This window comes from Colletes gigas, unplaced genomic scaffold, assembly GCF_013123115.1.
Source record: "Colletes gigas isolate AHSC1104 unplaced genomic scaffold, ASM1312311v1 Colletes_gigas_Sc00038, whole genome shotgun sequence".
Lineage (NCBI taxonomy): Eukaryota > Metazoa > Arthropoda > Insecta > Hymenoptera > Colletidae > Colletes > Colletes gigas.
In genome coordinates this window covers 147,220-161,064 of record NW_025106667.1, presented here as the reverse complement: position 1 = coordinate 161,064, position 13,845 = coordinate 147,220, and the positions used below count along the sequence as shown (strand labels likewise).

The following is a 13,845-nucleotide window of genomic DNA, read 5'->3' as shown; positions in this document are numbered from 1 at the left end:
TTAATCGCTTCGACTTCCCGCTGTTCCAGTACGCCACAGCTTTCCTTTTATATTCGAATGGGATGTATTCCTTATTCGAATGACATACAACGTCTTGTTCGTATATGTTTGGAATATTCGGTGTCCTATTTTCCTCCTCTTCATCTACCCACAACCAGTTCAAATCAGCATCCTGATTTTCTTGGTCGATAGGCGTCCCGTCCATTTCAACACACGTTTCATGTTCAACCAGGAATGCCGTGTCTTCGACACTTCTTACAATTAAATCGAATAATACATCCCTTAAATTTTCTTCTGCGCTATTAATTGGCGTGGGTCCCTGCTTCCACTCAACAAACGCAGCAGACAGTAAAGTTATTACATTAATAGGATTAATATTTACCATCTTTCCGAATACAGTAAAAGCTGGATATATGCAAGAAAAGATTGGCTGGATAAGTGCAACGTTTAAATGCCCAGAATCGGCACCTCGGCTGTATGGATAACCAACAATGTTCTACACGCTTATAAAGAGCTAATTGCAATATATATATATATATATATCCAAGTTCTCCCACTTATCTACCAACAAATATTATTTTCACATGACAAGGGCAATCAATTTAATTAACTTTACGATATGTCACGTTATCAAAAGGTATAATACAAACTCCATTTCAATATACCCATTTTATCATGTTTATTACAAAAACAGTCTCGATTTTAAAGAATGTTAATAACAACAGAGATACAGATGCACGTACTAATCTCATTTGACACGTATTTTTATTATACAAATTACACAGAATGCTTTCACAACAGTGAAGATTTAGATAACGTGCGTAAACTGCATGATAGGCGAGCCGCAGAAATGACAATATTTATTTATTCAATTTGTATTTTAAAGCAAGTACATCATGAGAATAGTAAGTGTATCTTTATCTCCTGGTATACACACTGTATGTATTTATAATTTATAAATCGCTCCCCCTTTGCCACAATGTCATAGGTGGGCATAAAAAAAAATCTTTTCATTGCTGTTAAGAAACTTGTTACTGTTATTGTTACTTGTTACTTGTTACTGTATAATTTAGTGCAAGCCTACAATGCTTCATTAAAATCAAAGTTAGAACGGCTACTACCATAATGGATGTGCGCGCAAGATGTAAATCATCAAAATCGGCAAAACTGTAGGAGGCAATTTTAAAAAATTGCATACCAATGGATTTGGAATAAAATGCTCGTCATTTTTTGTCATTATGAAAATTTCAATAAAATGAAAAATTAAGTTAATAAATTTTTTTTTGTTATAAACAAATTGTATTTTTTTTAATTTTTTAACACCATATTATTGTACATAAGAAACCATCAACCTCGCCCATTAACAATTTTTTTGTATCTCTTTCCGTTTTCGAGATAGCCGTTTCGAGCAAAAACTTCAAGGGGTGGTTTCACCCCTTAAACTCGAGTTACCGCAGCTAAAAAAAAATACGTGTCGATTATTTTTGGCTGCTTTATAAGTGTACAAAGTTTCATCAAAATCGAAGCCGGACCGTTCGCGATGGTTCCTTGTGAGTTTTCTAAAGTTTTAAACAGACCGAGGTCCACGATTCAAGGAATCATCGACAGATATGACGATCGAAAAACTGTAAAAACTAATCCAAGAAACGGACGTAAACGAATAATAAACGAATATACCGGCCGATGGATAATTCGAAAAATAATGCAAAATCCAAAGATAAGTGCGGTGAAAATCACAGCTGAACTTAAAAATGATCTGGACATTAATGTATGCAGTAGCACAGCGCGTAATTTTTTACGGGATAGAGGATATCACGGCAGAGTAGCTCGTAAGAAATATTTCGTAAATGAAATTAATAGAAAGAAACGATTGCAATTCGCGAAAGAGTACGTTAACGTTCCTATGGAGCACTGTGTTGGGAATGTTGGCAAACATGCATATGTGGGTGACATGAATTTACACTGATGAGCTGAAAAAATTATTTCTCAAGATTAGATCTTAAAGAAAATAAATCTTGATAGGATTCGTAGACAATTTGAGGGGTTTAGTCTGGCGGTCAACGTGTTAAATAAAATGTCCAACTTTTCGTTTTATTTGTCTTGCACGCGACGATGATCGATCAAACAAGATCGTCAAGCTGAAACGCCTGAATTTTAAAGTTCGTAAAGGAGAAACAAATGTATATTTACCGTCTGCGTACGCTGGGGGCAACAATTTCAAGAAGGGGACACCGCGTGAACCCCAAACAGGATGCCTGACGTTGTTGCATGTACCGGAAGGCGTTCTATATTTGCTCGGTGGACATGGTCTTTGCGGTTTCACTCTACAGGGAGCATCTTTGGCTTCCGTCCTCTCTTGAAACCTGAAATAAAAAGAAAAGCAACCAAACTGGTGAAAATTTCTCTTATTTATTTTCTTCAATTTGCTCGTTTACTCTCACACTATATACGCGAAAAATTATTTGAGGCAACTTTCCACTCTGGAATCTTAGAAAAATCTATTTTTTTTCAATTCAATTTCCTAAAAATCTTCGAAAATATTTGGAATTATTTTGCACTTTTGCGAACCTTATTTTTCGAACTTGCTTCTAAAATAAAATGGTGAAAGGTATGGAACAAATAGGACATTTACGATTATTAATTTACAGTCGCTGTTTAATCTCTGACCGCAAAATTACACAATAATTTATACTCTTAAACAGAAATTTTTAAAAAAATTTGTTTAAAAAATTTATAAAAAAATTAAAAAAAAAAAAAAGTGGCTACCAGAAATAGTTTCAAAGATCGTTCTATCGAAAAGGAAAAAGTGCAGTAATTATAAGAATGAATGAAAACGAAGATAACTCTGAAACTAATTTCTCGGTGCATCAAAGAATTTAACTGTTATTTGCATTGCGTGAAAACAGTTGACGGAATGCATGAATCAACGTCGCGTTAGCCAGGTTTTGCACACTATAATCAATCACACACGATGCGCGAATTGCTCGAACCGAGTATACAATTATTGTAACTTACATAATTATTCCAACTTTCTATCTAATAAAAAACGCTAACAACCTCACGAGTCAAACGATTCAGGGAAAAAAAAAATTAACGCGATGAAAAATGGTGTTCGTAGTTTCTTTATAAGAGTTTATAACGCATCGGCAACGAGGAAGTATATAAGTCATGCGTGAGTTATGTGAGTCTTGTAAAATCTATGACAATAAGGACTTGTCGACAATGCATGTACACGCCGATAAATCAAATCGCAATTCGCGCAGTAAAAGATTGCGTGTTATGTATGTGTAAATTGCTGCGCGGGAACAATATCTGTGGCTGTATCAGGCACTGGAAGTAGTATCAATTAGAGAAACTACGAGTCTTTACCAACAACCAACACTAACGACTCTTCTTCCCAACTCTTTTTCATTTTAAATTAATAGTAACACTCTGTTATCTATATATACTAAATAAGTTTTACGAGCTTGAAAATGCTTTCTTTTTTAAACTAGCTTTTTATGGTCTAGTTTTGTTAGAACATTACAATTTTATTTGAAACAATAATCGAAAGTTTATTTCAAAAATAAAATTTTCTGACAGTAAAAAATTTGATGAATTATCCAAGAAAATATGCACACGTGATAATAGATGTTGGGAATGTTGGCAAACATGCATGTGTTTGGAGGGATTTCCTTTTTCCTTCCTTGGCAGGCGTGCGCGTAGTCTTTTGTTTTTCTATATAGCCGAACGCATTGTGTACGAAAATGATCCATGTTATATGTAAATAAACGTAACCTTAAAACGTATGTGTCGTTGGTTGTTTAAACTCTGTAACCTCTGCTACAATAGATTAATATTAAGGTGTCCCACGAAAAATATTGTGCAATTAAAAACTTCGATTTATTAGATATTAGATGCAACGAAAAGTAATTTCAAAACTCTTTTCCAAAAAGTGTATCATCGAAATGAAAGTGTTCGAAAGTGAAGAAGATCTGGATTCTACAATGGATCGATTATAATTTTTATTAAAGAATTCTAACATGTTCATTTTTAAGTTATTTATACATGGTAAAATCTTACGAATTATCCAAGAAAATATGCACACGTGATAATAGGTGTCCCACGAAAAATATTGTGCGATTAAAAACTTCGATTTATTAGATATTAGATGCAACGAAAAGTAATTTCAAAACTCTTTTCCAAAAAGTGTATCATCGAAATGAAAGTGTTCGAAAGTGAAGAAGATCTGGATTCTACAATGGATCAATTATAATTTTTAAATTATTTATATATGGAATTGTCGTTAAAATGTGTGATAATGTGTCTCGAGTTCGAAAACTAGATCATATTTTTTATAACTGAAGTGATGCTTAACAAACAAATTAAATTCATTGTTTAAATGATTTGCAGCGATAACTTAGTTATTATTCGTTATTTTGAAAACAAATTATCTTAAGAAAGAGCACTCAGGAGGAGATGAAATGTACACCTATTCAAAGTATACAAAAGGAACTAATTTCAGTCCAAAAATGAAAGAATAGATATGTTTGGTTTTTCGTAATCTTTTCTGGAATTTGATAAGTGCGAGAAGAAAGTAATTTGACTGGAATCATTGGAACTTATCCATATCTTTAAATGCGAGAATTTTTAATTACAAAACTGCAAAATTTTTTACTAAATAAATTGAAATTTGTCTGCTTGAGAGTCAATTGTTTTAATTCCAAAGTGAAATGTCAGTAATCAGTGATAGATAGCTTTCTCGTGGCAACACCTGCCGCACTCGCCAGCAGAGGGCTACGTTCTCTCACAAGTACTCGTCTAACCTCACCAACGCTCACCTCTCCTTTCCTTTTCTTTCCTTCTGCTACCTTATTCTATCTCTTTCTGGAGCAACAGACTGTCACAAGCTGGATAGATATGTGTGTTGAATATTTATTTGCTAAATAAATACAATAGAGTTTCGACGTAAGTACGTATTTAATTAATGTAGCTTTGCAAAAGGAAAATGCTGTTCCTAGCTTGACGGTTTCCTGCTAACTGAGCTTGAGACTTGGAGAAAAAGAAAGAACAAAGTTCACACAGTAACTACACGAACTGATGATATCACATTCTTTAATATTAATGTGTTTATATAAATAAATACGACGACCATGCGGCTACAGAACGCCACGTGCTAAAAAGTGGTGAAAAGAAAAAAGGTGTCGCCACTTGGTTGCGTGCTTATTGCCGCGCGAATATGAATTCCTCAACAAAATTTTCATTAAAAATACATGCATGCAATGCTTATTCTCAACAATGTGTGAACTAGGCAGACCATAAGACACTGGAAGAATGGACCAAAAGGATGGATGATATTTGCAGACTGTGGTTATCGTTGATAACATCAGTTCTCCGTTTGGTTGTTCATTATCAGAGACAGTTCCTACGTAGAAACTCGCAAATGATCCGCGCAAAAAGTGACCCTGCCCGTCACAATTAGAACGGCTGTGGCGGGACTTTCTATCGCGCAAAAAAGATGACGGCGTTCAAGAGCAGCGAAGCAAGAAACGATGAGTCCGCCCCGGAATGCTCTGCAACGGTCAACAGGAAGGAAGGCCCCCGGTGATGATGGTCGAAGCATTTCACGACGAGGATATACCAGTAAACAGTCAGTCGATCGAGAAGCGTTTGTACGTGTTGGTAGTCGTTTGTTTAAGAGTGGCGATCGATTATGGCCGGTGGCAGGGCAACAAACCGGACCAAGCAACCTTCTCGAGGTTGAGGAAAGGGGAGATAGCGTTGGTCGGTAATGGCCGGGACGAGAAAGAAGCCTTCCTCGTGGCTGAAATGCCGTCACGGAAGGACGCGCCGCCGCCGGGCACCTTTTCTCGGCCATGAAAGTAAAAGTTCGCGGCGACCCGGTGTGAAAAAGAAAGAATATGGAGCAGGAAGGGCACCTGGACTTGTTCGCGACAGGCATGCACGAATCTGGTGACCGCCTGTTGATGGAAAAACGTCTAGTGCAGCAGTCGACACATTGGAAACAGACACCAGACTAACACTATGCCGCATGGTGGTGGCCCATTTAGCCCAAAAGCTGGCGAAAATTCAATTTTTTAAACACAAATCAGACCCTTGCATGTATGACTTATTTGTTGTATGCATATCAAACCATCAAATAACGTTTGAAATTTTGAAATATAAAAATTGCTTACTGGTGTACAGGGTGTTTGACCATCTCTGGGAGATTCTAAAGGCCAAAATAAGATGAGGCTTCGTTGAAAAGTTAACGTTTGAAGTTCCTTACCAAGTTTTCGGCGAAAAAAAAAATTTCAAATCGGTCTGGAAAAAATATTTTCAGTTGTAGGGATCAATTACAATTATTTTTGGTGAATAGACATACCATCAAAATCCTACGCACTTTCGAGAAAAAAATTCATTACCGAAAATCTTAAAAATCTATCTTTAAAACATCATAACTTTTGAACGGATAGAAGAATTTTAATGTTTCAAAATGCAATCGACGCGTATTTTGGTGAAGAATATGTAGAAATTACAAGAATATTCGAAAAATTGTTCGTCAACTCCGTAAAGCGAGAAAACCCCATAAAAATGGTCCCAATTTTTAAACGACTGTAACTCCTGCTATGGTAGTTGTATCTCATTGAAATTTAGTTTAGAAGTAGACCTCATGGGTACCTACAAAAAAGTATTAGACTACTTTTCTGTAGGAGGTCAAACAAAATTATGAAAAACCATAGAAAAATCGACCAGGTGCCTTTTTTCGGCGAAATTAAAAAGTTTTAAATCGTTCTGGAAAAATTATTTTCAGTTGTAGGGATCAATTACAATTATTTTTGGTGAATAGACATACCCCCAAAATCCTACGCACTTTCAAGAAAAAAAATAAATAGGTGCCTAAATTATTCGGCGAAATTAAAAAATTTCAAATCGTTCTGGAAAAAATATTTTCAATTGCAGGGATCAGTTACAAGCATTTTTGGTCGAAAGATATACCCCCGAAATCTTACGCAGTTTCGAGAAAAAAATTCGAGTAAGTACTGAATGTTTTGCGTGAAAAAAAAAAATATCGAATCGTCTTCGAAAAATTTTTTTTAGTTGCAGCGGGCAATTGCAAGCATTTTTGGTGAATAGGCATACCCTCGAAATCTTACGCAATTTCTAGAAAAAAATTCGAGAAGTATGAGATATTTCGACAAAATTAAAAAATTTCAAATTGTTTTGGAAAAAATATTTTCAGTTGCAAGGGTCAATTGCAATCATTTTTGGTGAACAGACATACCCTCGAAATCCTACCCACATACGAGAAAAAAATTCTGGAAGGTAAACAAATTTTTCGGCGAAATTGAAAAGTTTCAAATCGTTCTGGAAAAATTATTTTCGATTGCAGGGGTCATTTAAAATAATTTTGGGTCATTAGACATACCTTCGAAATCCTACCCACTTTCGAGAAAAAAATTCGAGAAGGTGTGAAATTTTTTGACAAAATTAAAAGGTTTCAAATCGTCCCGAAAAAATTATTTTTAATTGCAGTGATCTACTACAAACATTTTTGGTCAACAGACATACCCCCCAAATTCTACTCACTTTCGAGAAAAAAATTCGCGTAGGTTGACTTTATTAATAATTTAGTTAATAACTTTTTTAACGAAGTTTAAATCAATACATTGTTATTCCTGATTTTCTTCTTATTTTGACCTCTAGAAGGTTTTTATTACTGTTTCAAAAGAAATTAAAAATTATAAATCATTCTTTAACTTTTGCTAACGTACTAATGAACTTTTGATAATATCAAACCACTCGAAGTTATTTAAATGAACAAACGCATTTCACCAATAATACGAATAATATTTGCTTTGAGATCGTCAACAGTTTATGGTTTATTGGAACGAACAGGAGATTCAAGATGGCCTCGCGAGAAAAAGTTTAATGGCGTCGAGGCGCATGAAATCCACGCAATTCACGCAATTCAAGAGAAGATGAATTTGTCAAACGGTACAATAATATTACGGTCATTTTTTGCTATTTAAATAAATCATTACTCACTTGGAGTGACAATAGAAATACACAAGAAAAAATGAATTATTAATTAATTTTCGATTATTGTATTTTTAATTATATTTCTGGAAACGTCTGCTTCTGTACTGTTTATCAAATATATAATACAATTGTTCATTATTAAAACAGAATTATATAAGAACTATTATATTTTTATTGTTATTACTGAACGAGAAAGTTTTATAAATAATCGAACAACAGACACTGATTTTGTAAACGTGAATATTATGGAAAAAAGTGTAATTTGAAAGAACAATTATAAATATTTATTGTTACAGTCCTAATTAACAATTAATTTAATTATCTACTCACGTAGAGAGCAGCCTTTGAATGTTTCAATATTTTCATCCTTGCTGATTGAAAATAATAATTCCTTTCAATAACAAATGGTGACAACGTAATATTATTTTCTATATAAATAAACTAGAAATGAAAAAATAGAATTTATTTTAAATGTTTTCCAAATATTTTTCGGTTCTTCTCTACCTCTATTTCCCTTGCACGAATAATTAAAAAAAACTATTTTATATCTCAATGTAACGATTTCAAACACACGTCTAATCTCTACAGAGAGAATTTGACGACATTAGAAGACAAAAGAGGTTGAAAACCATAAATTATCCGTGTTACGAGAGCTGTTATGAGATGAACTCGATCGAAAAGCGAAGCAAATGCAGCAAATTACTTCCTAGGTTATAAAAGAGTTTAAAGGTAAAATGGCGTAAGATAAATCAAGTTACAATAAGGAAATGGGCTTTTTAAATAACGTTCAGTTGTTTTTAAGAATCCTGACGATTACGTGAACGATTCAAAGATTTAACTATCAAGTACATAATTATTTTTTTTAGAAAGAAACGTGTGTATTCTATTTTTATATTCATGATTCTGTGATTTGAAATAAACGAGACGCTCGTCTGGAGAGATTTCTTGCAAAAACGAGGCATTTATATATGTTCATTTCTATAATTTTATGTCAATCACGAAGAAGTATAAAGAATAATGAAGAAGTGTAAAGAAACTATCAAATACTCATTTCAGTAATGAAGAAGTGTAAAGAAATTATCAAATATTCATTCCAGTAATGAAGAAGTGTAAAGAAATTATCAAATACTCATTTCAGTAATGAAGAAGTGTAAAGAAATTATCAAATATTCATTCCAGTAACAAAGAAGTGTAAAGAAATTATCAAATATTCATTCCAGTAATGAAGAAATGCAAAGAAATTATCAAATACTCATTGCAGTAATGAAGAAGTGTAAAGAAATTATCAAATACTCATTCCAGTAATGAAGAAGTGTAAAGAAATTATCAAATACTCATTCCAGTAATGAAGAAGTGTAAAGAAATTATCAAATACTCATTCCAGTAATGAAGAAGTGTAAAGAAATTATCAAATACTCATTCCAGTAATGAAGAAGTGTAAAGAAATGATCAAATACTCATTTCAGTAATGAAGAAGTGTAAAGAAATTATCAAATATTCATTCCAGTAACAAAGAAGTATAAAGAAATTATCAAATATTCATTCCAGTAATGAAGAAGTGTAAAGAAATTATCAAATACTCATTGCAGTAATGAAGAAGTGTAAAGAAATTATCAAATACTCATTCCAGTAATGAAGAAGTGTAAAGAAATTATCAAATACTCATTGCAGTAATGAAGAAGTGTAAAGAAATTATCAAATATTCATTCCAGTAACGAAGAAATGTAAAGAAGTTGTCAAATATTAATTCCAATAATGAAGAAATGCAAAGAAATTATCAAATACTCATTGCAGTAATGAAGAAGTGTAAAGAAATTATCAAATATTCATTCCAGTAATGAAGAAGTGTAAAGAAATTATCAAATATTCATTCCAGTAATGAATAAGTGTAAAGAAATTATCAAATACTCATTGCAGTAACAAAGAAATGTAAAGAAGTTGTCAAATATTAATTCCAATAATGAAGAAATGCAAAGAAGCTGTCGAATATTCGTTCCCACAATGAACAAGTGTAAAGCAAGAATAGAATATTCATATAAATTACAAAAAGACATGAAGAAAGTACAAAAGTATTTGTTTCAATAATAAAGAAGTGTAAAGAAGTTGTCAAATATTAATTCCAATAATGAAGAAATGCAAAGAAGCTGTCGAATATTCGTTCCCACAATGAACAAGTGTAAAGCAAGCATAGAATATTCATATCAATTACAAAAAGACATGAAGAAAGTACAAAAGTATTTGTTTCAATAATAAAGAAGTGTAAAGAATTTGTCAAATATTAATTCCAATAATGAAGAAATGCAAAGAAGCTGTCGAATATTCGTTCCCACAATGAACAAGTGTAAAGCAAGCATAAAATATTCATATCAATTACAAAAAGACATGAAGAAAGTATAAAATATTTGTTTCAATAATAAAGAAGTGTAAAGAAGTTGTCAAATATTAATTCCAATAATGAAGAAATGCAAAGAAGCTGTCGAATATTCGTTCCCACAATGAACAAGTGTAAAGCAAGCATAGAATATTCATATAAATTACAAAAAGACATGAAGAAAGTACAAAAGTATTTGTTTCAATAATAAAGAAGTGTAAAGAATTTGTCAAATATTAATTCCAATAATGAAGAAATGCAAAGAAGCTGTCGAATATTCGTTCCCACAATGAACAAGTGTAAAGCAAGCATAGAATATTCATATCAATTACAAAAAGACATGAAGAAAGTACAAAAGTATTTGTTTCAATAATAAAGAAGTGTAAAGAATTTGTCAAATATTAATTCCAATAATGAAGAAATGCAAAGAAGCTGTCGAATATTCGTTCCCACAATGAACAAGTGTAAAGCAAGCATAGAATATTCATATCAATTACAAAAAGACATGAAGAAAGTACAAAAGTATTTGTTTCAATAATAAAGAAGTGTAAAGAATTTGTCAAATATTAATTCCAATAATGAAGAAATGCAAAGAAGCTGTCGAATATTCGTTCCCACAATGAACAAGTGTAAAGCAAGCATAGAATATTCATATCAATTACAAAAAGACATGAAGAAAGTACAAAAGTATTTGTTTCAATAATAAAGAAGTGTAAAGAATTTGTCAAATATTAATTCCAATAATGAAGAAATGCAAAGAAGCTGTCGAATATTCGTTCCCACAATGAACAAGTGTAAAGCAAGCATAGAATATTCATATCAATTACAAAAAGACATGAAGAAAGTACAAAAGTATTTGTTTCAATAATAAAGAAGTGTAAAGAATTTGTCAAATATTAATTCCAATAATGAAGAAATGCAAAGAAGCTGTCGAATATTCGTTCCCACAATGAACAAGTGTAAAGCAAGCATAGAATATTCATATAAATTACAAAAAGACATGAAGAAAGTACAAAAGTATTTGTTTCAATAATAAAGAAGTGTAAAGAAGTTGTCAAATATTAATTCCAATAATGAAGAAATGCAAAGAAGCTGTCGAATATTCGTTCCCACAATGAACAAGTGTAAAGCAAGCATAGAATATTCATATAAATTACAAAAAGTCATGAAGAAAGTACAAAAGTATTTGTTTCAATAATAAAGAAGTGTAAAGAAGTTGTCAAATATTAATTCCAATAATGAAGAAATGCAAAGAAGCTGTCGAATATTCGTTCCCACAATGAACAAGTGTAAAGCAAGCATAAAATATTCATATAAATTACAAAAAGACATGAAGAAAGTACAAAAGTATTTGTTTCAATAATAAAGAAGTGTAAAGAAGTTGTCAAATATTAATTCCAATAATGAAGAAATGCAAAGAAATTGTCGAATATTCATTCCCACAATGAACAAGTGTAAAGCAAGCATAGAATATTCATATAAATTACAAAAAGACATAAAGAAAGTACAAAAGTATTTGTTTCAATAATAAAGAAGTGTAAAGAATTTGTCAAATATTAATTCCAATAATGAAGAAATGCAAAGAAGCTGTCGAATATTCGTTCCCACAATGAACAAGTGTAAAGCAAGCATAAAATATTCATATCAATTACAAAAAGACATGAAGAAAGTACAAAAGTATTTGTTTCAATAATAAAGAAGTGTAAAGAAGTTGTCAAATATTAATTCCAATAACGAACAAACCTAAAGCAAGCATAGAATAGTAATTTCAATCCCCAAAAGTTATAAAGGAAATACAAAGCATTTGTTTGAACAATAAAGAAAATAAAGTGTTAATAAAACATTCGGAGAAATTATTAAATACACTATTAAAGGTATGTTCGCATAATTCGTTGTATTCTTTACGATATATTTTTGTGAGCAAAACAAATTAACTTTTAATTAATTTTAAGCGTAGCAGATACTTTTCATCCATTTTATATAAACAATTTTTGTAAGAAATGACCTGGATTAGAATTTAGCGACTACCAAAGGACATAAAAATAGTATTTAAAGGATATAAGAATAGATGTAATTATTATTCCGTCGTTTGCGTAGAAAATTATTTAATATTTATAGAAAATTATTAATGTAATGATTATAGTGAAATTTTTATGATAATGCAAATAAACTTACCTAGCTCTCGTTTGGTACGTAAACCTTTCAGCTTCGAATCCTGCGTGTGCTCTCGCCTGTAAATTGTTATCTATCCCGTAGAGGTAATCTGCAAATAAAATATAATAATTTAATCGTAATGGATTAATATTCGTGTTTCGAAAATTATTGTCAATTTAGAAGATAATTGTAAAAGGTACCAAGGAGATGCTAGGCGACGCTGAATGAATAGAGCTGGGTGATTACGTTAATGAGCTCCTTAACATTAACGAGAAAATTCTCTCCGATTGTGAGTCGATTTTGTGACGTAACTATGCCAACGCCACAACCAGCAACAACCATGCCGATTTTTGTGGCGGCGTGAGAGAAATCTCACTATTGTTTTCACTGGATTTTCTTAAATTCGTAATACCGACAGTCGCGTCTTGTCGATTGCGTAACTATTTGTGTGGCTATTAAAGAAGACAGCGTTCGAAATTTTGGCAAAGGGTATAGCCGAATAAGGGGGTCAAATGTGCACTTGAACCAAATGTGACATACGATGGATCCATCGATAGAGCATCAAGAAAAAACGTTCTGTGCCAAATTTTAACCCTCTATCTTGTTTGGAAGGGTAGTTATTGAGAAAATTCGGATTAACGAATTTCTGCCTATTTCCCCTATTTAATCGAGTACAAAAATTATGAAAAAAATTTAGTGCATTGTGGTTATTGAGATACGTGTTTGAGAATTTTTTCCGATTTTTCGATTCCAAATCCTAGGTGTGAAAAATTAAAAACGCAAAAAAACACAGAAAAATACGGATTTCGTATTGAAGCTTTCGAGACACTAGATTTCTATAATTACTGTAAATGCGTATTGTCATTGGTTATCTCCCTGAATTTTTTCAGATTTTTTGGTAGGGTGCGCCTTAGTAGCAAAAATGAAAAACCGATTTTTTAGACGTTTTTCGCGTGAAAAAGCATCTTATACTTTGAATTTTTGTATTCTCTTTAATAGATAACTATATTGTATGGTTTTAAACATTTCTATGTTGTGCAGAACAGTGTATACAAGAAGAAAAGCAGAAATAAGTCACGAAAGAAAAGTGCTATGCGCGATATATTTATTTGAATTTTTTTTCGAAACTGTGTAGGATTTCGGGGGTATGTCTATTCACCAAAAATAATTGTAATTGACCCCCTTAGCTAGAAATAATTTTTTCAAAACGATTTGAAATTTTTTTTTCGTCGAAAAATTTAGACACCTACCGCCTTGGTTGATTTTTCTTAAAAAATTGTTTTTCATTTTTAATAAAT

At 32.0% G+C, this 13,845-nt stretch overlaps 1 protein-coding gene across 1 annotated transcript in view; it reads right to left on the bottom strand.

The window, feature by feature from the left end:
• The window catches only part of LOC122402694, a 71,660-nt gene that overhangs the window by 18,722 nt on the left and 39,093 nt on the right, over nucleotides 1–13,845 (bottom strand). The window contains exons 3-4 of the mRNA XM_043405703.1: nucleotides 12,569–12,656; nucleotides 2,191–2,363 (exon numbers count right to left, since the gene is read on the bottom strand). Coding sequence (XP_043261638.1) covers nucleotides 2,191–2,363; nucleotides 12,569–12,656 — 261 coding nt within the window. The remainder of the gene's footprint in view (nucleotides 1–2,190; nucleotides 2,364–12,568; nucleotides 12,657–13,845) is intronic.